The sequence below is a fragment of the Pongo abelii genome, chromosome 9 (assembly GCF_028885655.2).
Source record: "Pongo abelii isolate AG06213 chromosome 9, NHGRI_mPonAbe1-v2.0_pri, whole genome shotgun sequence".
In the NCBI taxonomy this organism is placed as follows: domain Eukaryota; kingdom Metazoa; phylum Chordata; class Mammalia; order Primates; family Hominidae; genus Pongo; species Pongo abelii.
Window position 1 is genome coordinate 127983970 of NC_071994.2, and position 23394 is coordinate 128007363.

The 23394-nt window shown below is 40.3% G+C and overlaps 1 protein-coding gene across 6 annotated transcripts in view; it reads right to left on the reverse strand.

Moving 5' to 3' along the window:
• The window catches only part of MSANTD2 (Myb/SANT DNA binding domain containing 2), a 35080-nt gene extending 12622 nt beyond the window's left edge, over window positions 1-22458 (reverse strand). For all 6 annotated transcript variants that reach the window (XR_008511485.1, XR_010141759.1, XM_024255781.3 and 3 more), the window contains exon 1: window positions 20845-22458. Coding sequence is in view for 4 of the 6 variants with exons in the window: in XM_024255781.3 (XP_024111549.2) it covers window positions 20845-21621 (777 nt within the window). In the remaining 2 variants the exon portion in view is untranslated. The remainder of the gene's footprint in view (window positions 1-20844) is intronic.
• Window positions 22459-23394: the final 936 nt, after the last annotated feature.

Genomic DNA, 23394 nt, shown 5'->3' on the forward strand with positions numbered 1-23394 from the left:
TATTGAAAGGCTTGGAAAATAAGATCTATAAGCAGGGACAGTGGTTTCATCAAAGCCCTTCCTGACATTACCTAAGCTACTTTTGGGGTGAGATTAAGGTTTATTTTGCTTTAGTGTCCTCCAATCCTTTGACTTTCAGGAAATGGGAAGAATTAAATTCTTCCCTGGTAGGGCAAAGTAGAAAACAAACTAAATAAATCATAAAGGCATATGCCAACCAATTCCAGTATTGGCTTAGTATTGGCTTAATAACTTTCTCAAAGTTTGCCCCATTTCATACAATCATAAAATATTCACCAGGACAAAAACACTGTTCTAGCTAACTGACCATACATGGAATGGAGCATTATAATGTGGAGGAACAGAAATAAGGCATAACAGCTATATAAATGTATTGTTTAGAAAACATTGGCTTGATCAGTCTAAGATGTCAGATGAAAAATAAAGTCAATCTGCAAGGAGGACAGCTTAGTTATAATAGCAGGAAACAATGTTACAAGAAAAAACAAGCAGTGAAACAGATTTTCAAACTAGCTGTCAAGCTGGCCACACTAGAAATGGATTACATAGTTATCTTAATCCACTCCCAAGTACACATGATAAATTTGAGAATCCTTTTACCCAAATGATTAAAGAGCACATTTATTCACAAACAAGGCCTTAAAAATCACATATTATGCTCCACGAAAGATGAAGAAATTACGTTGGGAGTAAATTTCCAGTGACTAATTTTCTTATAAAATTGTTAAAAATGATACCTCAGACTAAAGCAGATTTGTATTTTGAAGCAACAAAGATCTTTGCAAAATAGATCTTTCTTATTCCTTTAAAGTTACTATTGTAACTGTTAAAACTAGTTGCTCTTAGTTAATTGAGGCAACAAAACAAAACACCATTTAATATCTTTAAGAAAAACATTAATTTCTTGAGCTATATTTTGTTACTGTGAGCATAAAAGTAGGAAAGAAAATATCTTATGTAGCATACATAACATTTCTGCACACAGTAAGAAAGATGTTAAGAATCTAGCATAAATTTCTATATACATCTTTTGACACAGAGCTGTAACTAATGATTAGGAAATTACTTAAGGCAAAATCCATCTGGGGCCAGCAGAACTTTTGCTACCTTTTTTCTTAGGTTTTCTGTTCATTGACATCTGACAAACTGACTTGCCAATCCCCTAAATCCTTTAAAACCAACCAAACAAAAAAGCCCCAACAAAGTAAAACCAAAAGGAAAAATGTAGCAAACTTGTTTTACACTTACTGCTACAGAGCAAGTTTTGGCAAATACAAAATGTTTTTATTCTTCAATCTTTCGCTTTTCCTTTCCAGGGCAGTTGTTCTTAACCTTTTTGTGTCATGGATCCACTCCTCAGAAAAATGCACACATACACAACCTGTCCCATACGATTTCAAGGGGGTACCTGGACTCACTAAAGAGCCCATACAAGAACCTCTTGTTAAAAAATTCTGCTCTACAATATGTAGTTCTTTCCTCCATAAAATATAACATATATTAGTTTGAAACCCTAAAATAAGGTAAACTTGTATCTTAGATTTTATAGGAGATTCTAAAGATTTGAACAACTACTTTAAGTACAATTATCAGTTCACTCACTATCCTGTTCATTTAGATAAAGCAGCATTAATATTTCCTTTAAGAGGTAAATTAGCCAAATTCCCGTGTCTTGAAGGAAATAATTTCTATCAGTAAAAGCATACAAGGGCCGGGTGTGGTGGCTCATGCCTGTAATCCCAGCACTTTGGGAGGCCAAGGTGGGCAGATCACCTGAGGTCAGGAGTTTGAGACCAGCCTGGCCAATATGGCATAACCCCATCTCTACTAAAAAGACAGAAATCAGCCGGGCGTGGTGGTGGGCACCTGTAGTCCCAGCTACTCGGGAAGCTGAGGCAGGAGAATCACTTGAACCTGGGAGGTGGAGGTTGCAGTGAGCCAAGATCGCGCCATTGCACTCCAGCCTGGGCGACATAAGCGAGTCTCTGTCTCAAAAAAAAAAAAAAAAAAGTGAAAGCACACAAGGATATTACTTTACTCTTCTAAAAAATATAGCACTTCTTTCTACCTGCTGGGCAAGAAATCTTTTTTCTGAAGTAATAATTAAGCGATATTAAATGATTCGTTATGCTGATTATCTGTTCCAACTGCATCACACAGTACTTGATCACTCATTATCTGATTAACTTATCAATGTAGATGCCAGATAAACTACCTCAAGTAACAACTTAAAACAGAAAAACACACATCCAGAAACAAGTATAGTAAAGTAAGTCTTGACTACATTCCTTAGTAGTCTCTGTGACTAAGCTCTTGCATCTTCCAGCTTTAACACTGCCTAATGTCTAAAGGGTCTCACTGGAATAAGCAATGTCTACAATAATTCAATCCTCAACCCAATGGGATCACAGTCTAATCTATGACTCTCTTAAAACTGTTCCTATTGTGATCATCAATGTCTTTTTTTTTTTTTTTTTTGAGACAGAGTCTCGCTCTGTCGCCTAGGCTGGAGTGCAGTGGCACAATCTGGGCTTACTGCAACCTCCGCCTCCTGGGTTCAAGTGATTCTCCTGCCTCAGCCTCCCGAGTAGCTGGGACTACAGGCACCCACCACCACGCTCGGCTAATTTTTATATTTTTAGTAGAGACAGGATTTCACTATGTTGGCCAGGCTGGTCTCAAACTCCTGACCTCAGGTGATCTGCCTGCCTTGGCCTCCCAAAGTGCTGGGATTACAGGCGTGAGCCACCGCGCCTGGCCAATGTCTTCTTAATAACTGAATGGTCCTCAAACTTGGTCCTTAACTCATTTGACTTCCCTGTAGAATTTGATACTCTTCATCACTTGCTGATATCACTGTCTTTGGCAAATGTCTCTTTATAACACTTTTTGTAATATACTGATCCACTAAAGGTGGGTGGAATTGCCTAAGGTTCTAATTACAAACCAGCCTCCATCTTCTAAACATTACGGAGCCGGACTCAGTGGCTCATGCCTATAATTCCAGCACTCTGGGAGGCCAAGGCTGGAGGACGCTTCAAGGCCAGGAGTCAAGACCAGCCTGGTCAATATAGCAAGACTTTGTCTCTACTTAAAAAAAAAAAATTAGTCTGGGTGTGGTAGTGTGTGCACCTGCAGTCTCAGCTACTGGGGAGGCTGAGGCAGGAAGATCCCTTGGGCTTAGCAGGTAGAGGCTGCATTGAGCCATGATCACGCCACTGCACTCCAGCCGGGGCAACAGAGTGAGACCCTTGTCTCTAAAAAAAATAAAAATAGAAAAACGTAATGCAAGTTCTGAATATAAAAGAACCTTAGAGATCATCTAGTTCATCTTCCTCACTTAACAAATGAGGAAGCAAGGCCCAAAGATAAGTAAGCATTCCTTTAAGAGGAGTTTGGCATATGAAAATTATCAAATGCCACTTAAGAAACTTTAATGTTTCCTAAGAAGTTATTTCACTAGATTTTAAGCTCCATGAGGTAAGGATTTTATCTACCTTGGTTGTCTCTATTCCCCAAGCCTAGAACAGTGCTTATCACATGAGGCTTATTCAAAATATATATTTATTCAACACATAAATTAAGCTAGTTTTAAAGTAGTAAATCACTAGCAAGAGGATAAAATTTTTCTCAGCAAAGAACATCAGAAAATTCATTGCTTAACTAAAACAAATTATAAAATCAATGAATCTTGATGGGCAGGGCTACTGAAACCTTTTGAAAATAGCTGGGCAAGGCTATTTTAAAAATATCTGTCATTCTTGTTGTTATACCTTTCTTTGGGTGGGCAGGCCACGTGCCAAAGGGAGCTCTGCAGCCCTGTCCAAATTTTATTTCTTATGCCTTACAAAGTAAACAAGCAAATGAAACATTCAAGAATATAAGGTAGTTCTGTCAAAGACAGGAAGGGGGAAAGACTCGATTGCTTCCTGATTTTAATAGGGTCAAACAGAATGACCACCACAAACGAAGAGATCTTACCTCTCTGGAGCCTCAGTCTTTGTGGGGAACTGTCCAGGACTGAATCCTATCAGCTTGCACTTCATTCTGAATCTGGCTATCAACGACTCACTCACTTTGTGTTTATAACTGGTCAATACTGCCTCCATGAGAAGAGATTCTTGCCTAGAATATGTATTAATAATTCAGGGCCAGGTCCAGTGGCTCAAGCCTATAATCCCAGCACTTTTGTAGGTCAAGGCAGGCAGATCGCTTGAGGCCAGGAGTTCTAGACCAGCCTGGCCAACAGGAGAAACCCTGTCTCTTCTAAAAATACAAAAATTAGCCTAGTGTGGTGATGCACACCAGTAGTCCCAGCTACTCGGGAGGCTGAGGCATAAGAATTGCTTGAAGCCAGGAGGGAGAAGTTGCAGTGAGCTGAGACTGTGCCACTTGCACTCCAGCCTGAGTGACAGAGTGAGACTCTGTCTCAAAAAATAAAAATAAAAAATAAAAGAAAGTAAAAACAAAACTTTAAAAATATATAAAATTCAGGAAATTTTGATTGTCAATGAGTATCAAGTTCTAAGTTTTCTAGGTTCCTTCATGCTAGCAGCTGAGGGTCGTGCCCATTCAGATTACTAAGAAAAAAACCCTAAAGAAGGACAATACTAATTGTTAAAAACAAACATCTTCCATGGCTCAAGGAACTCAATTCATGTAACCATAAAGCTTCTAACCCTATGCTATGTGTGCTTCTCATGGACACTCATACAATGATCTCAGATGAGCAGTAATACTTGTAAAGGTCACACCTAGCATGCATGTTCACGTATAAGGGCTTCTTTAGGGTACAAGAATCCTTCAAGACACGGAATTCTCAAGTGCTTTTCTATTTAGAACAATACAGGTCAAAAAAGTAGGGTATACTGAACTATTTCAGTATATAAGCAGCAATAGGTAGTAGCTATAGTCACCAAAGATAGCAGATAACACTATTTGTCTAGAACTTCCTCCTCACCTGAAAGGCAAAAAAAAAAAAAAAAAAAAAAAAAAAAAAAAAAAAAAAATCAGTTGTTGGCAAAGAACTGACGGGGATTAGAGGTTATTTTCATTTGACCTCCTACATCACCTCTGAAGTTGCTATGTCAGCACCTCTTTGAATCTTTTTCTCAGTTCACACCTTGGGGGACTACATCAAAGAGGTATTCAGATACACTAAAAATGATACTTTTATTAGTATGTGATATCTAAAACACATTCAAGAAAATTATCTAAAATATTTCTGGCATAGCAGGGGAGAACCAGTCTTCGTTAAAGTACTCCCAAACACCCTCCACTACGAACTAATTATTCCATGAACAACCATGTCTAAAAATTAAAAACCCCCCGCCACCTCAAAAATCCACACACAGCTTTACCATTACAACATCGTATTGCTTCCCAAATACGAAGGTGTTTCCATTCATGAGACCAATGTTTAAAAGGGAGACTGTGCAGAGCAGGCTTCCCCTGAAGCAGTAGGCCACTTTATTCCTTTCATCTGTTGACCATGTGATTCTCTCAGTTCTGTAGTTATTTTCTCACTAAAAACTACCATCTATAGTGCAAAGATAACCTATAATAGAGATGTTTCCATTAGTAAATTTTACACATTTGGTTATGAGAAAAAGAATCCTGATAGGCAGCTAAAATCATACAAAAACTAAGGTTATCTGAAATCTTCTCTCAAGACCTCTGGGTACAAACATTAAATCTAGATTCATTAACTTGTGAAAATGTAAACATTCACAAAATATATATTTTTTGCATTTACACAGTGTAAACTATAGGTCATCAATGCACGAAAAGAATACATCTTCATATCCTGACACATATCCTTTCTAAGAAAAACCTGAAAATAAGCATGTTTTATTAAAAGCAACTATCCTGGATGATCTGAACTTAGTTAGGAAGTTGTTAGAAATAAATTCAGGCAATCATAACTATTTTCATAGCTCATTTGGTAGAATTTTTATATTCTGTTCTTAGCTTAATGAAGACTGCTAAGAGAAATGACCATATGAAAAAATATCTCTGTATCTTCCACAAAAACCAAATATTTTCCTTACAGGGCTCAACGTGCCGTGTAATGAAGGTAAATCATAGCTACCGTCTCCTGACTGCCAACTGTGTGCTGAGATTTGGGCTAAGCAATTTACGTGATCATTCCTACTTAACAATAATGTTAAAATAGAGTGTCCCAGGAAACAGAGTCTGAGGAGACTGTGCAGGTATGCTGGGGAAGGCTCTTGGGAACCACACATGTGAGAGACTGAGAAGCAGGGCTGGGCACAGAAAGAAGTTAAAGTAGACAGAGTTGCAACAGCAGCCTCTGCTAATCCTAAAATGAGGTGTGGAACTCAGGTTATCCTTCAGAGTTATACCGAATTGAAGCCAGGAGGCTGGACCTTGGTATTTCAGCACTGACCAATAATTGGATTCAGGCTGCAACCAGAGAGTCGGCGGGCCTCACCTTGGGTGAGACAGTTCCCTTGGGCAGAGTGAAATTCTGAAGAAATCAACCAGAAGCCACCAGCAGTCAGTATTCCAGACACCTGGGGGGACTAGCATCTCATTCCTGGAAGAGGGATCTGGGTAGCACGTTACATATATATTAAGATACATGTACCTTATGTATATATTACATACATATTAAGATATATGTATCATATTTATATATGGTGCACCCCTATTTTACAGACAAGAAAATTATTAATAAGACAGAGAAAGGTCAAGAGCTTATCCAAAGTCACTTTCAGTGTCTTTAATTTAAGTTCATCTTTGGTTTCAAAACGAGGACCTGGTATACTTCTCTTCAGAAGACACTGAAAATTTTGGCAAGTCACCGTATTTACTTTTTTGCTACCATTGCCAGGAAGCTCATAGCTCATTTTAATATTTAGTTTAAGTAAACATATTTACCTAGGTTGCTGCTATTTGCCCTGCATCATTTCTTCTTCTTTTTCTTTCTTTTTTTTTTTAATATGGGGTCTGTGTTGCCCAGGCTGGAGTGCAGTGACTATTCATAGGGGCAATCATTATGCACAACAGCCTCAAACTCCTGGGCTCAAGTGATCCTCCTGCCTCAGCCTCCCAAGTAGCTGGGACTATAGGAGTGCACCACCACACCAAGCTGGCATTCTCTGTTTTCTTATTTCCTGATTCTACTTTTAGCTTTCTCAATATGCTGATATGTTTTGTTTGGTATATCATATATTAAAAGACAGTCCATCTCATCCCCATCATCTATCTATCTTTAAGAAGTACCCAAACCATTTACACATTAGGTAAACAATGGCAAGCATAAGGTAGTGAACATTCCATAGCCTCCTTTGATAAGCCACATCCTTACCTGCTTTTACTGTCAAAAAGTGATTCTACATTGTGTTTCTGCTCCTATAATTCAAACTTACTTCTTTTTGGAGGAGTTGGTCATCCAATAAATGCCATCATTTATCTGAGGTCTTGAATGAATGACTGAATGAATCTACAATTAAGTCTTTACTTACTAGGTTTCAACACTTATTTTAAATTCTTCCTTAGGACTTCCAAATCTCCTTGTGTTTCTAATCTTAGGAAACCATAAATTATCTCCAAGAATTTAAAAATTCTTTTCATTTCAATGACAAGAAATATCAGCATAATGCTGTCCATCTGGGTGTTACTATATGATTTTAGTATTCTATTTATGACTGCTGATAATCACATTGTTGCCAAAAACATGACTTCAATTGTCAAAATTTAATAAAGATGGGCTGATTCAGAAAAAGATGATATAAGCGAGTGGTTAAGAAGAGCATGGGTTCCAGAGAAACACTGCTTAGTGTCACCACCTGCAAGCTTTGTGACAAATTAATCTCTCTGTGCCTTAATTTCTTCATCTATATGGTGGGGCTGGTAACAGTACCTCCATCACAGATTTGCCGTATTAAATGAGAAAACACAGCATTTAAAAGCGTCTGCTTAATTGCCTGCACTCAGTAAATGTTTGCATTATTATTATAATTATTACAAAAATGATACAGTCACACCATATGGAGACCAAGGGGCCTTATGAATTAAGGTTAGTTCAAGTGAAGTAGTGCAGCAAAGTGTGGTATCACGACGCGCAACATGGGCAGGAATAACATGTAGGAGTAACATACTCAAAAGAACCCTTACCCTAGCAATCAGTGTCAGAGTCGAGAAAAGCAAGCTTCAGCTAAACCACATCATCTAAAGCATCATTAAACGAATGCCAACTTGACTTTTCTTTTTTTGGAGATGGAGTCTTGCTGTGTCGCCCAGGCTGGAAGGAGTGCAGTGGTGCGATCTTGGCTCACTGCAACCTCCACCTCCTGGGTTCAAGCAATTGTTCTGCCTCAGCCTCCCGAGTAGCTGGGACTATAGATGTACACCACCAAACCCGGCTAATTTTTGTATTTTTAGTAGATACGGGGTTTCACCATACTGGTCAGGCTGGTCTCAAAGACTTTTTTGATTTTTCGTTTTATTCAAAGTATTTCACACAACTGTTTGTGTTAACATGTGAACTCTATAGGTAAAAGGAGTTTATACCTAGGAGTACCTATGTAAATAAACATCTTTTTCCTCATACATTATTCAAGTTTCACAAACACCTGGCTATACTGCCATAGCTTCTTTGACTTTTTTGCTCAGTTCTTCCTTTATAGATAAAAGCCAATTAGTGCTGGGGGTGGTGGCTCCCAGCACTTTCGGAGGCCAAGGTGGACAGATTGCTTGAGCCCAGGAGTTAGAGACCAGCCTGGGCAACATGGCAAAACCCCATCTCTACAAAAAAATACAACAATTAGCTGGGCTTGGTGCTGCATGCCTGTAGGCCCAGCTACCAGGAGGCTGAGGTGCAAGGATCACGTGAGCCTGGGGAGGTTGAGGTGATCGTGCCACTGCACTCTAGCCTGGGCAACAGAGCAAGACCCTGTCTCAAAAAAAAAAAAAAAAAGCCAATTAATTAATCATTTTGAAAGATTTATAGCCTTGGCAAGAATATGGTGACTAACACACTGACATATAAACCAATGGGGAAAAAGGAATCCTAACTACCCATGCAGAGTGAGGAACATGCCTCACTCGCTGGGCAACCTGTTTACAAGAAGCAGAAGGCAGGCAAAACTCAGCATGAATAGAAATAAGAAATATGAATAACCCACATATGCTCTTGGAGTTAAACAAAATAAAAAGCATGTAGATCTTTCATTCCTTTTTCGGTGCATTGAAATTTACTGGAATTAAAATCAGACTTACCACTACTGTTTCTTGAAAAATAACAAAAGGTTTCATGAATATATGGTTATGCTGCGGTGAAGAAGTTAGAATTTTTTTCCTGATTTTTCCTCTTAATTTTATAGTGTGCTTATATTACTTACATGAAGAAAAAAGTAATTATTTGTACTGTTGTAAAATTGGCACACCTCTGATTGCTCAAGGCCCAACTATTAACCATGTTTCCTAAACTGTACAACAGAGAAGGGATTGCTCCTGGTTTTGCTTAAAACTGACTCTTTAGGGCTCCACATAATGCCTGACACAACAGCAGATGCTCATGAACTGATGGTTGAATGAGTAAGAATGTAGCACTTTGCTGCTTGGTGGTACAAACCTCAATGACAACTGGATATACACAAGACAAAGGAATGATATAAAATCATGTAAATCATTCTTAATATAACAATAGCAAATGAATTTCTTTCATAAGCATAATGAAAGAGCTCAACTTCCAAGGATTTATCAAGGAATATCATAATTGAGGGTCTTTTAACCTAATTGTGTTAATTGCTTAATTATATATTTTAAATATCACATTATTTTCTACCAAAATGTAAGCTCTCTGAAGGCAGGGTTTTGTCAGTTTTGTTCACTGAGGTATTCCCAGAGCCCAAATCAATGCCTAACATGTTAATGGGGTGCAATACATTTTTGTTGAATGAATGAATGGAAAATTCCTTAAGATGGTGTATAGGTAGTGGAGATACCAAATATTAGGTTGAAGTGCTTTTTGACCTATCCTATTCTTTCTAAATTATAAACCAGCTATTTCCCTTTAGAGAAAAGTATTTGCAAATTAAAAAAATAATAAAAGCAGTTTTGGGTAGATATGAACTTTTATTCTGGTTTTATTAATATCAATTACAAACATAATTGGTTTATTTGAATCAAGTAATCTGAAGATAGTAGAGAGACAGTACTATAAATTTCAAAGGCTATTACAACAACGTAGTCTTACATAGGCTGAGAAAATGCAACTAGAAAGCATATCTAAGTAAACAACTTCTACTATTGTTATTTATATTGAAATGAAGTAATATTTGATAGCCCAAAATATATAATTTATGAATACAGCCAAGAACACACACATAAAATAAAATGATGGCTGTTGTTTCTAAAATACCTGAGAATAAACACAGGTTTCTATTTTACTAGAGTAACAACACATCCTACTAAGTGAAAAGGTAACACTCACTTGATTAGTGCCAAGAAAAAAAAAAGTATTTCCATTGGCTTTCAAGGACTTTTCCCAACTAAAAATAGTTGAGAATCATACAGATTTAAATACATGCCTTTTTCCACAGCAGACATCTTTCAATTATTTAGAACAATTGGAGGGGAGGGAACTCCGCGTTGATTAGGAACTCCAGATAATTTGTAACATATGCATAGGAGGCACAGATCCACTAAGCATTCATTTTCAACACTGAATGAAGCTTCTGCAATGGTAAATATTAATAGCACACAGAACACAGTGGAGGAACCCCACATCAGAAACATAATTAAATAATATCCAATCATAACTGCAATCCTAACAGTTAATTGTTTTAAAAAGTTCTTTAGACTACTGGTCTGTTGTTTTTGAAACTCAGAAAGTTTTTCCTTCTATTTTATTTCATTTGTTTTAACATTACACAGATACAATTTTCCATAGAAAAAAAATGCTGGTTCTACGTTAACGTAACACTAGGAGCACAAATCTAGGTATCTAGCTACATGACACTAAATATTTGAAATATTGGATCTGAATTTTAGTTCTTACTCTCTGGTAATATTGTGAAAAAGTGGGGGGAAAAGCAGGATAATCACTTCTGAAGACTGGGAAGCAGAACTGAAGAGTCTGTAGAGGGTATATGGTAGAGGCAATACAGACAGGACTGTCTTCATTTTGTATTTCAGTTGGTTTGCCTTGGGTTCTTAGAAATCAAGCCTGAAAACTTCAGCTATGAAATACTGTTATGGTCTTTGACCGCAGTCAAGAATCCTCTGTGTAAGTTGGTAAAGAAGTAGATACTCAGTTGTCTCACAGGTTAGGACCTAACAAATTCTGGAAATTAAAATTCCCAGATTCTTCGAACAGGTCCTTGGTTTTGATGTATATGAAATTTATTCTTGTGTCTCCATCTTCGTTACCACTGCTTTATTTCACTTTCCATCTAGCTTACTGCAAGAAGCCTCTAAATAATCTTTGTGCTTCCAGTCTTACCCTTTTGATTCTCCACATTACAGCCAGTGACTGTTTTAAAATTTAAGACTAACCATGTCATTGCCTGGCTTAAAATCCTTTGATGATTAGAATAAAGTCCAAACGCCTTAGCACATCACCTGACCTCTTGTTTAAGTCTCCAGTCTCATTTCTAACTACTTCCCACACCCCCGCTTCACTCTTTATCTCAAACCCTAGGCTCAAGCTATCTAAAACTACATAATATAATTTCACCAGAATATCTGGGACAGGAGCTGTTGCAAATTAATGTTTCTAGAGTTTCGATATCTTAAGTCTAAAAGAACACAATGAATGAAAAAATCTTGATCTCACTGTATTATCTGCTAGTCCTCTTTTATTTAACTGTAGGTTATGGCCCATTAGTGGGTTGTACAATTAATTTTAGCAAATTGTGACCACCTTTCTAAACACCACAAGTGGGAGATGAACAGATAATGTGTAAGAGACCAAAAAGTGAATTATTCTGGTGAAGAGGACCCAGGGGCAGTGAGAGGGGGCTAGGGACAAAAGGTGAATGGGGAGCTGCTTCAGGTTAGAAGAATGGGTGCATGTGAGGGGCATTTGGAGAATGCCAGCTGGGGAAGGGAGATTGGCTGAGCCTGTGGGCACAGTAGACACATGTAGAAATGATGGGGATGCGTTATTCCCCACACCAGGTGTTGGCCTACATCAATGGGGTCACAACAAGCAAAACCTGGAGTATCCTTGGTCTACTCTTATGCCCTCCTGGAACCTGTCCCTGCAGCTGGAGGGTCTCCAGGAGAAAGACTCTGGCCCCTACAGCTGCTCCGTGAATGTGCAAGACAAACAAGGCATCACTAGGGGCTACAGCACCAAAACCTTAGAACTCAGTGTAAGGGGTGAGTGAGAAGCACAGACTTCCGGACCCCTCCCCACCTGCACTGGGAGGTCAGGCAAGTCTCTCTCCTAAATGGCTGAGGGCAAGAGTTGGAGAAGGGATAAATGAAGCGACAGAAGGATGCAGACAGAAGGGTCACCAATGTGACCCTGAGCTGCCGGTCCCCGAGGAGTAAGCCCGCTGCCCAATACCAATGGGATCAGCAGCTTCCATCCTTTCAGAGTTTCTTTGCATCAGCATTTGGTGAGGACATTTCTGGAGACAGCCAAGGCTGTGGCTGGGGAAGGGGAAAAATGAAAGGTACCACAGGGACTGGGGTGAAAAAGGAGCCAATGCTGACAAGCACTGGGGAGGAGGAGGAGGATGTGGGGAGGATGGGGGACAGAGAAAGATGCCCTGCCAGGGGCAGGTATTGTATTAGGTGCATTCACTGTGTATACTGTTATGAAACAGGCTCTACAGCTGGAGTGTCTGCCTTCAATTAGAACAGAACATATCACAGTATATCACATGTAGTTCAGTATAGTGTCATTACATGGATTAAGTTAATATTTACAAAGCACTTAGAATAGTGCATGGCACATAGAAAATACTATGTGTTGGTTATAATCACTGTTCTGTGAAATTTGTTTCAGTTATACATATATCTCATGCAACTACTAGGTTCCAGGGTAAAATATATTTCTTCTTCCTGTGAGTTGTGGTCAAAAAAAGATGCACTGCTTTGGTTTTACTTTCCAGTATACAAATTAAGAAATGAGATATGTAATGGATATTTGCGCAACTGCAATTCCAACACCATAAAAAAGTTGTTACTCATCACAACATATAAATGACCTGGAATTGGTATGTTCACTATAATGTCATCCCAAAACTACTGGCTCCACCATTCTAAGTGATTATGACACCATCAAGGCATCATTTACAGCTCCCACATCACTCTTTCACCACATGCCATGCACTACTGGCAAATTATTCTTCAATTAAAAAGCATGACTTTTTAAACAGCTGAACACTTAAAGATTTTTGAAAGTATGTCACTGTTTGGATGCTTCCAGTTTTGCATTATTTGGTAAGTATATCTCACTGTATTTGCAGTTTGCACTATTCCAGGTTATGCTGCCTCTGAGCTTTTACACCAACTATTCATCTACCTTCGAGTCCACCTTCACCTTCAGGATCCACCTTTTGAAAGCCTAGGATGTGTGTGCTCCTGTAGCACCATAAGCATAACATTAACATGACACGCAAAACCTTGTTCACAATATTGTAACTGGTTCTTTAGTAATCTGACTCCTTTATTAGAAGATGGACATCTTGAAGGTGATGGTATACTACCATAATTCTCAGACCTACTGCAGTAGGCACTCAAATCTGTTGATGAATAATGAAAAAAATAAAGACTATATTTCAGACCTTAGCATTTAAAGAAATCTTGTGATGAATCTGTCAGTTGAATCTGATGACAGGGAATGAGCAAAATATCTAAATCCCCCCCCCCTCCACCCCCACCAGATACCTGAACTTTAGCCAAAAGTTAAGCTCCACACTTTTCCCCTGTAACCTTTCCCTGTTTCCCTCTGGCTTTCTAATGGCAAGGGAATTCAGGAGCCCAGCACCGCTACATCTGCCAAGAAAGATACCAAAAAGATACTGAGTTCTAAAGCAGCAGTCTTTAACTGGGGTAGTCTCCTTTAATAATTGATGGAGGCAACTTGAAACCTTAGGGATTCCTGTAATTCCCTCTCTTATTTATATTGTTTAAGATATCAATCCTGGCCCCTGAATTTAGAATAACAAAAACAATATAGGCTAGTGATAGTGTTTCTTTTAAATGTAACTTGAATATTTCCTAAACCCCAAAAATTTCAAGAGACAGTTGATAAAACTCACAAATAATGATTTAATGTGTATTTTTCACATTCAGTTTGTTATTCAGTACATTTTATCGCCAATTCTCATCATATTCATCTCATACCAGACTTAACATTTTCTATGTCCTGCTAACTTCCTATAAATTTCCAAACACATCATGAAAAATTTTAATGTCAGCTTAAAAATCCTCCAGAGGATACATGGGTTTCAAAGCCTTTTGGGAGTACACAAGCAAGAAGTTTGAACACCCATTATTCAAAAGCTGTTCTGGCCAACAAAACAGTCACTAGCCACAGGTGGCTATTTAAATGTAAATTAGATAAAATTAAAAATTCAATTTTGCAGTCACGCTAGCCACATTTCAAGTCCTCAAGAGCCACCTGTGGCTAGTAATGCTGTACTGGACAGTGCAAATTCAGAACACTTCCATCATCACAGTAAATTCTATTGGACAGGGCTGTCCTAGGGAACCTAGAATATGCACTGTTTGCTCCAGTGAGTTGAAGTTATAAGACTTTTATTCCTGGCACCACCTCCTGGAATGGCAGGCCGTTTTTTCTGACTTTTATCAAGGTTCCTCCTACACAGGGGTAAAGTGACAGAAAGGTCAAGAAGGAACTTTGAGCTCCCCCTAGAGGTTTGAGTGGGTGGCCATGAGAATCCTTTTACAAAGATGAATTTAATACTGTGAATAACAACTTTTTACCTGAAACTGTTCAATATGGTAGCCACTAGTCACATATGCCTATTTATAACTTAAAACTGAATTAATTAAATATAATTTAAAATTCTGTTTCTCAAGCACAATGCCACACATTTTAAGGGCTGAAGAGCCACATGTGACCAGTGGCCATCATACTGAACTGAGGTAGATAGAGAATATTTCCATCATCACATAATTTTATGGAACAGTACCATTTATACTACATGCTTTCTAAATTATTTTTTCCTTTAACATATCCTCTTAATGAAGTAACCAGAATATTTAACTCCACCCTTCACTATATTTCCAAAAATGCCAGAAAATAAACCCAGAATTCTACTCATTCAGTTTTAACACGTGCTTTCTTAGCTCCTTTCCTTCTAAAACCGAAATCTTAAATATAAGTGTATGATTGGTAGTCAAAGATGGTCTATTCTTTGAGGATACACATCAAGCATCTGTCAAATTCACAAGCAGATAAGCAAACTGGAAGGCACAAGATTTCAGGTAACATTGGGATGGTAACAACAGAGACTAAATATATAAAAAATAACAGGAAATAAATCTAAACCTTTCTTATGAACTATCTGAGTAGCTTATCATATTTCTTAGAAATCTTTCAATGAGAAGGTAGAAGAAATGTCTTGTCTGCAAACGCCAAAGAGAAGTCCTCAGAGATGGGCAGAGTCTATTAAAATGCTTATCAGGGACAATGGGAGCTTTTTGCTCCAAGTTAGTTATCTTTGCCCTGTTGGTTCTTACAAATAATTGCAAGGCTTCAGAGCTAAAATGAAAGACCAAATATACTATATGGTGATTTTCCTGTTAGAGTACAAAATTTGTTCCAAAGATGATGACAATTACTGATGAATAAATCTAAGCAATGTCCCCAGAAAATTAATCATTTTGTTTTCTGGGCAGAAGACTCTTTTATCTTTTATTTATTATTTATTTATTTTGAGACAGGGTCTCACTCTGTCACCCAGGCTGAAGTTCAGTGGCTCAGTCTCGGCTCACTGCAAACTCCACCTCCCAACCTCAAGCGATCCTCCCACTTCAGCCTCCTGAGGAGCTGTAACTACAAGTGTGTGCCGCCACGCCCGGCTAATTTTTTGTATTTTTGGTAGGGACAGGTTCCACCATGTTGTCCACGCTGGTCTCCAACTCCTGAGCTCACGTGATATGCCCGCCTCAGCCTCCCAAAGTACTGCGATTACAGGCATGAACCACCATGCCCGGCCTCTTTTACCATTTTTAAATTTGATGAGCGACCAGCACTGATTTAGAAAAGGCAAGTCTTTTAGGTCACATCCAATCACCTTGCATTTCATCTTGAGGCACAGCTAGAAGTACACATCTGTTTCAAAGACATAAAGCCAACTCTCAAGAGGCAAATTTCTGGAGAACACCCAAAAATATGGGACTTGAGAATGAGTTTTGCAGTGCATCAGATTAACTGACTGAAGTGTGAATGCAGCATCTGGCTCACAGTGAATGCTTTCATGAATTCCAAGTCTAGATAGGTCTTTCAACTACTACAGTATGGCCAGCGATGAGACTGTTCACTCCTTTGAAGTCATCACACTTATAGTCTGCTTTAGGCAAATAACACTAAATCAAGTACGGCCTTGCATTCCATCCCTTGTGTTGTCTTGTCCAGCTTTTTAACTCATTGATGTATGTACACAAGCTTCAACTGGATTTTATGCTCTTGGACTACAGTTGTATATTACACTTCTTTTATTTTTATTTTTAAAACTACAGTTCTTTTATTCATCCTAACACCTAGCAGACAGCCCTCCACATAGTAAGCACTTAAGTATTTGGTGACTGGAGATATGAAAAGGCCTATAGTAAAAGAGAAAAATCATGCAATCACTAGATAAAAAACTACCTAGATTTGTGTATCTGACTCCAAAATTGGGCTGGAATTGTTAGCAGACAAATTTTCTTCCGGCAAACAAACAAAAATGCAACAAAACTTCAAGATAAACAATCTATGTAGTAAGGCAGTGTCAAACACATCCGTTTTACCCAAACGACAGAACAAATACCAATAAGATGACAGACATCAAAATCAAACTTTGCAGCAATAAACAAATGTTCATATCTGAGTGTAAATTAAAATCTTGTGTGCTTAGAAACATGTTCATTTAGACAGTATTAAAAAGTAGGATGTTAGTCTCAAAATCCAAGAGTTAAACTATTAATTCAATTTCAATATTTATAATTTTAGTACTTTTACCGTATAGATAAGAGGACCAAGGCACAGTCCAGAGAAGGTAAGTGACATGCTTTAAGGTGATTCAGGAAGGTGGTCAGAAAAGGGTGCAATAAAGCTAAGCTTTCTGATCCTTTATACAATGTGAGGAAGGCTGCTAATCAGAAATTATTTGACTAAAGGAAGGTTTGCATGGAAAAATTAAAGTTGCTATACAGCTCTTCTTTTTAAAGTCAGAAGAAATTATTTACTGGGTTTTCATAGTTGAATTCTTTTTTTTTTAAGAGACCAGTTCTCACTATGTTGCCCAAGCTGGAGTACAGTGGCTATTTACAGGTGCTAGGATCATGGCACACTGCAGCCTCAAATTCATGAGCTCAAGTGATCCTCCCACCTCACCCTCTAAAGTAGCTGGGACAACAGGGAAGCGCTACTGTACCTGGCTCATAATTGAATTTTTGACAGGAATTACAAATATATTAGACCAGAAATGTAATTGATTCACACATATTCCTTCTCTGTGAGCCTCTGACATCGAGTTCACATGTACTTTAGTCTGCATAAGTTCCTCCTTTTCCTTTTCCACATCTTACTACTTTGCTTCTATTTTGTAAAATCTAAAGCAAAAAGTATTACTAAGTTTCTTTTTGTAGTTCTCATCAACACAAAGTGAAAGATTTTTGAACTACTTGTTTTAAATCTGCATTTCTGAAACTGGGATCTAATGACTTGTTTTCAGAGGTTTGAGATTCTCTGAGATTTTAAGATAGCAGTTTTATTTTCATAAGCATAATCTGAGTTACTTGAACATCCACTTCATAATTGTGTAGGAATATGATTTCAGTGACCACATTTGCTTCTGTGCTGAAGATTACATTCACACTGAATCTCCTTAAATGCAGTATTCTTCAGACTGGGTTCCAAAGTCTGTTTTTTCGTTAAACAGCAGTATTATTGAATAATACTGCTGCAGATTTTTATATTTTCCAAAATTCTCTTTCTAGACTTTATTTGGTGAATTAATTAAATAAGGCCGGATGTGGTGGCTCTTGCCTATAATCCCAGCACTTTGGGAGGCCAAGGCAGGCGGATCGCTTGATTCTAGGAGTTTGAGACCAGTCTAGGCAATACAGTGAGACCCTGTTTCTAAAAAAATAAAAATACAAAATTTAAAAATTAGCTGGTCGTGGTAGTAAATGCCTGTAGTCCTAGCTACTCAGGAAGCTGAGGTGGGAGCATCACTTAGGTCCAGGAGTTCAAGGCTGCAGTGAGCTATGATCACGCTACTGCACTCCAGCTTAGGCAACAGAGCAAAACCCTGCCTCCATTAAAAATAAACATAAAACAAATTAAAAAATGTAGTGTCTACTATATGCTAGTACAGCAGTGAATAAGAGAGACCAGAACCTGTCCTTACAGAGCTTATCATTCTGGCAGGAAAACTCAACATTACTAATGAAAAAGTCTGGGTTCTTTGAAATCACATAAAGAGTAGAGCACTTTAAAACACAAAACAGTTATCTGCTCTCCTTGTTAACAGCTACTATGGATCAGAGAACCCATACTCATCAGCACATTCTCAAAATATCCTAAGAGCTTGAGGTCAACTTGGTTTTACCTGTCTGGACACAGGTAAACCGATCCTCTTTTAAAAATTATTCAAATAAATCTCCTTTTCTTGCTTTAAGTTATCCTTCTCATAACTGGACAATGAAACAACCCAATTAGATACTCCCTGGTTGAGAAACAATTTTATGGATAGATTTATATTCAGTGAGGTTTTGACAACACACTTTTTCTGTGTGATTGGGAAGTTTCTACAGACAGAAATCAATCAAGCTAAAACAGTTTAAAATGCCTAAAGTGCACTTCTAAACTCAAGAAGAGGTCATGGATAGACGTTGCCAAGACAGTACAAAAACTCTCCCAAAAATTTAACCTTGGCTGGGCACGGTGGCTCACACCTGTAATCCTAGTGCTTTGGGAGACTGAGGCAGGACAGCTTGAGACCAGGGAGCTAAAACCAGCCTGAGCAACGTAGAAGACCCTGTCTCTAAAAAAAAAAAAAAAAAAATTTTAATGAGCCAGGTGTGGTGGGGCATGCCTGTAGTCCTAGCTACTGGGGAGGACTGTTTGAGCCCAGGAGTTCTTCAGGTTGGGCAAGAGAGGGACATCCTGTCTCTAAATATAAATACATAAAAATTAAAATTTAACCTTAATGACTCTGAATAGAACAAATGAGATTCAGAGAAGAGTAGCTTTGTCCTGTTAGCTACTACTTTAATGTTCTTGTTAAAAAAAGAGAAAGCTTAAGAAGTCCCAAAGATAAATGTTATCAAATACACTAATTTAAATTTGTAATGGAGTAATTAATGGGTGGCAAATTCCTTGAACAATAGTAGGTTTTAAATATCTTAGTTTCTGGACCAAGTTTTCTAAGCAACAACATCCCCAAAGAAATACTACTGGAGCCAAGACCTGGAGAACTTTGGTGCAATTTCCCTCCTTTAGCTTACTCTAACTCATGATTGCACCTATTAGACTGTATTATTGCTCTTTAGTGTGATCATTCTTATTTTATGATTGTCCTTGGTGGTTTTTATACCCCCTCAAGAAGTTCCCAGAAAAAGTGCCAGCTGTATCAGAAAAGAAGTGCACAGATAATAGGATAAGTAGTTCAGTAAAAACTGGGAGAATCCTATCACAATCTTTTTAGCAGCCACTACGATGAGGAAATGAGCTTAACTACAATACAACTCCTTATCTGCCAATAATACAAATATGAACGCCTAAAGTCAATCTTAACCTGGCTAAGATTTCTAGCCCAAATTAAGTCTCTGCATTTAAACATGCAGGTACACAAGGATGGCCAGATGCACACTGAGAGTTCTACTTGTCACCACATCCGGCACAGTAACTGAAGCAGGGAAAAACTGGCTTTCCTGAAGGAGCTTCCTAAGAAACCGCAGGGCCTCAAGCCAATCTAACTCTGGAGGAATCGACAATCCAAATTCCAGACAAACTCTTGGCCAAGCTAACTTTCATGGTGTACACTAACTCCGCGGTAACAATACACAATCTGGCTACAATCAAGCCTTTCCAATTCTCCAAAGCATCTCTAGTCTTACTCGTCCTTCAAAGCTCAAGATAGAAGCAGAGCGACTGACACAAAGGCCAGTCGTCCCAAGGCGCTTTTTCTATGGCTCCGCTACGGCCACTTATTAACTATTCCTAAACTAGGGGCTCAATGCCCCCCCTTCTGCCCTTCCTCAATCCTGCCCCGGCCGGTAAGCCTCTGCCTGGGAGCCCCTCCGCCTGGAACAAAGCGAGGGGCCCCGGCAGTAGGGGCAAGAGGCGCCAGCGGCACGGGGACTGCCGCACGGCGCACAATGAGAAACTACCAACTTCAGAGCGCAGGAACATCCTCAATTGGCAAGAAAGAGGGGCGGCGGCAGGCACGCCCAACTTCAAACTCAGGAAACCTACGGGCTGGCGGCCATCTGGGAAAAAGCCCCCTTCCCAGGGAGAGAAGAAAAAGGCGGAGGAGATGCGAATCGCCCACCGGGCCCCGGAGGGGAGCTCTGCCCTCAGACCGGCCCCCGCCCCCGAGGCCCGCTTCCCCGCCTTCTCTCTGCCTCTGGTTCGCTGCCCCAGGCCGGGCGGCCGGTTACCTTGATGCGCTCCCGGCACTGGGACGGGGTCCGCTCGTAGCCCAGCTCGGCCAGGGCCCGGGACACGCGCTCGTACATGGCTGGCCCGGGGGCCTTGCTGCCGAACACCGTGCCGGCTCCCTCCAGCTGCTGGTACCGCGCCTCCACCAGCCGCTCGTTGCCCCACACTGCGATGAGCGCGTTCGTCTCGGCCGGCGTCCACGACATGCCCCGGCAGGCGGCGGCGGCGGCTGCCGCAGCCCCGCCACCGCCGCCACCAGGGGAGAAGGAGACCGAGGACGAGGCGGCGCTGCGGCCCCCCAGCCCCAGCCCGAGACCCCCGGACGCCGTTGCCCCCGAGCCCGCCGCACTGCCCGGCCCGAGCGGGGAGGCACCCCGAGGCGTGGAAGGGTCGGACAGCGATGGATTTCCGTCGCTCAGGCCACCAGGAGAAGCCGGGGAAAGGACCTCCATCTTCGGGATTTTTAGCGGCGAGTTGGCGGGCAGCTCCGAGCCACAGGGCGCAGCCATCTTCCAAGCGGCCGCCGCTGCACCGCCCGGAAGTGACGCGCCCGCGCATCCGGCCACCGCGGTCTCCGGGGCTGCCCTCGGGCCTGGCTTGCCCGCGGGTGGATGGCTCCGGGTCCCTGCTGCCGAGGATGTGGCTGCCGGGCGGAGGTCGTCCACTCCCCTGGGCCTTTCTCCGCGAGCCCTCCCACGCCGCCCGCTCCTCTCCCGGGGCGAAGGGCGGGGACGAGGCGCGCCGAAGCCCCGAGCTGAAGAGAAGGGTGGGGGCATGAGGGCGCTGGAGTGAGGAACAGATTGGAGCCTTCCCACTTCCTCTCCAATCTCAGCCTCCGGGAGGAGGGGTGAGGCCCGCGAGGGGGCCCGGAGTTAAGGAGGAATTGACCGTTTCTCTCTCTCCTGTCTCCCCCGCCTCTGCCCGTCTTCCCTCTAAGCCGGCCTCTAGGTGCAGAGGCTGACGTCCAGGATGGGGACCAGGGAAGCCTCTGGAGGGTATATCCGGGAAGGCACCAAGGCTGAAGTGAGAGCGGTTCTGGGGAAGGCTTTAAAAAGCCGATATGGACCAGGGTAGAGTTCGTACGCTGTAGCTTTTCAAGAACACCGATCTCATTAATTAAAGAACAGCAACTATTTAATTCCAGTTATAAACTATTGTTTTCCAGTTAGTCTGGGTAGGTGTGACCGTTTGTAGAATAGTTAGATTACATTAGTCTTTATTGCGTTGGTACAGTTGTCTATAGCTTGAGCATATAAAAACTCCTGAGCCCAGCAGAAAAGTTACTTTCCAATACCATTCTCCATCCTCCGTGCTTTGGAAGTTGCATCGTTTTCCGGTTTTTCATACCCAAAGAACACTGTCAGTTATGACAGCTCTGTGGCCCCTGGTAATGAATTAGTGTATTAGTCACTCCTGAAACGTTCCTTAAAGTGCTGGAATTTAACAGTAGCACACCACATCCAGTACATAGCTGTACCGTATTTCCATATTTTTCAAAGCTGAAAATCTTAATTGGATATCTTGGATCATTAACTTAAAACCTCAGCGGATTTTTCTTTCAAAGCAGACATAACTGAGGATGCTGACCAATGAATGCAAATAAACTATGCAATATTTTTAAAAATAACAAATGTATGTTAGTTTTTTTTTAAGCTGAGGTCAGCTATGTTTTGGGGGGGGTATGTGCTTTTTTAAATTATTGTTTTATTTCAGTCGATTTTTGGGTGGTGTTTGGTTATATGAATAAGGTTTTTAGTTTAATTTCTGGGATTTTGGTGCGTCCGAGCAATGTACATTGTACCCAATGTGTAGTCTTTTGTGCCTCATTAGCCTTCCCCTTACCCCCGAGCCCCCAAGTCCCCAAAGTCCAATGTATCATTCTTATTGAAGACAGATAAATTTTTTTAACTCTGAGACTCACTGGAGAGAATGACTGGTTGTCTTTGGGTGTTACTGGAAAGCCAAAGGATTAAGCAATAGGGATAAAGTAGAGGAGGAGATAATTGTTCTCGTATGTCATATGAAAATGCTACCATAGAAGAAGCCGAAGGAAGTTCCCGAATTTATGATATCCTCTTCCCTTTTTTCCAAAGAAAGATGCAGTCTAGCATCTCAGTTAAGAATATGGACTCTAAAGTCAGACTGCCGGGCTTCAAATCCCGGTTCTGTGACCTCAGCAAAGTTACTTAACTAAGCTCTCAGTGCCTTGTTTTCTTCATCTGTAAAGTGAGGATGACGTCACAGCATTGTTGAGAGAATTAATACAGGTAAAGTCCTTAGAACGGTGCCTGGTTCACAGTAAACATTGTGTGAGGACTGTAAAAGAATCTGAAACATCTATCAAAACAAAATTAACTCTCATTCATCCCAGTGATAAATGTTTTAATGTCATAAGGTATTTGGTGTATATGAAAGGGAGAGTTGTGCCTAAATCATATACTAAATCAGAGATTCCAAAGAGGTGTGTGTGTGTGTGTGTGTGTGTGTGTGTGTGTGTGTGACAGGGTATCACTCTGTCACTGAGGCTGGAGTGCAGTGGTGTGATCTCA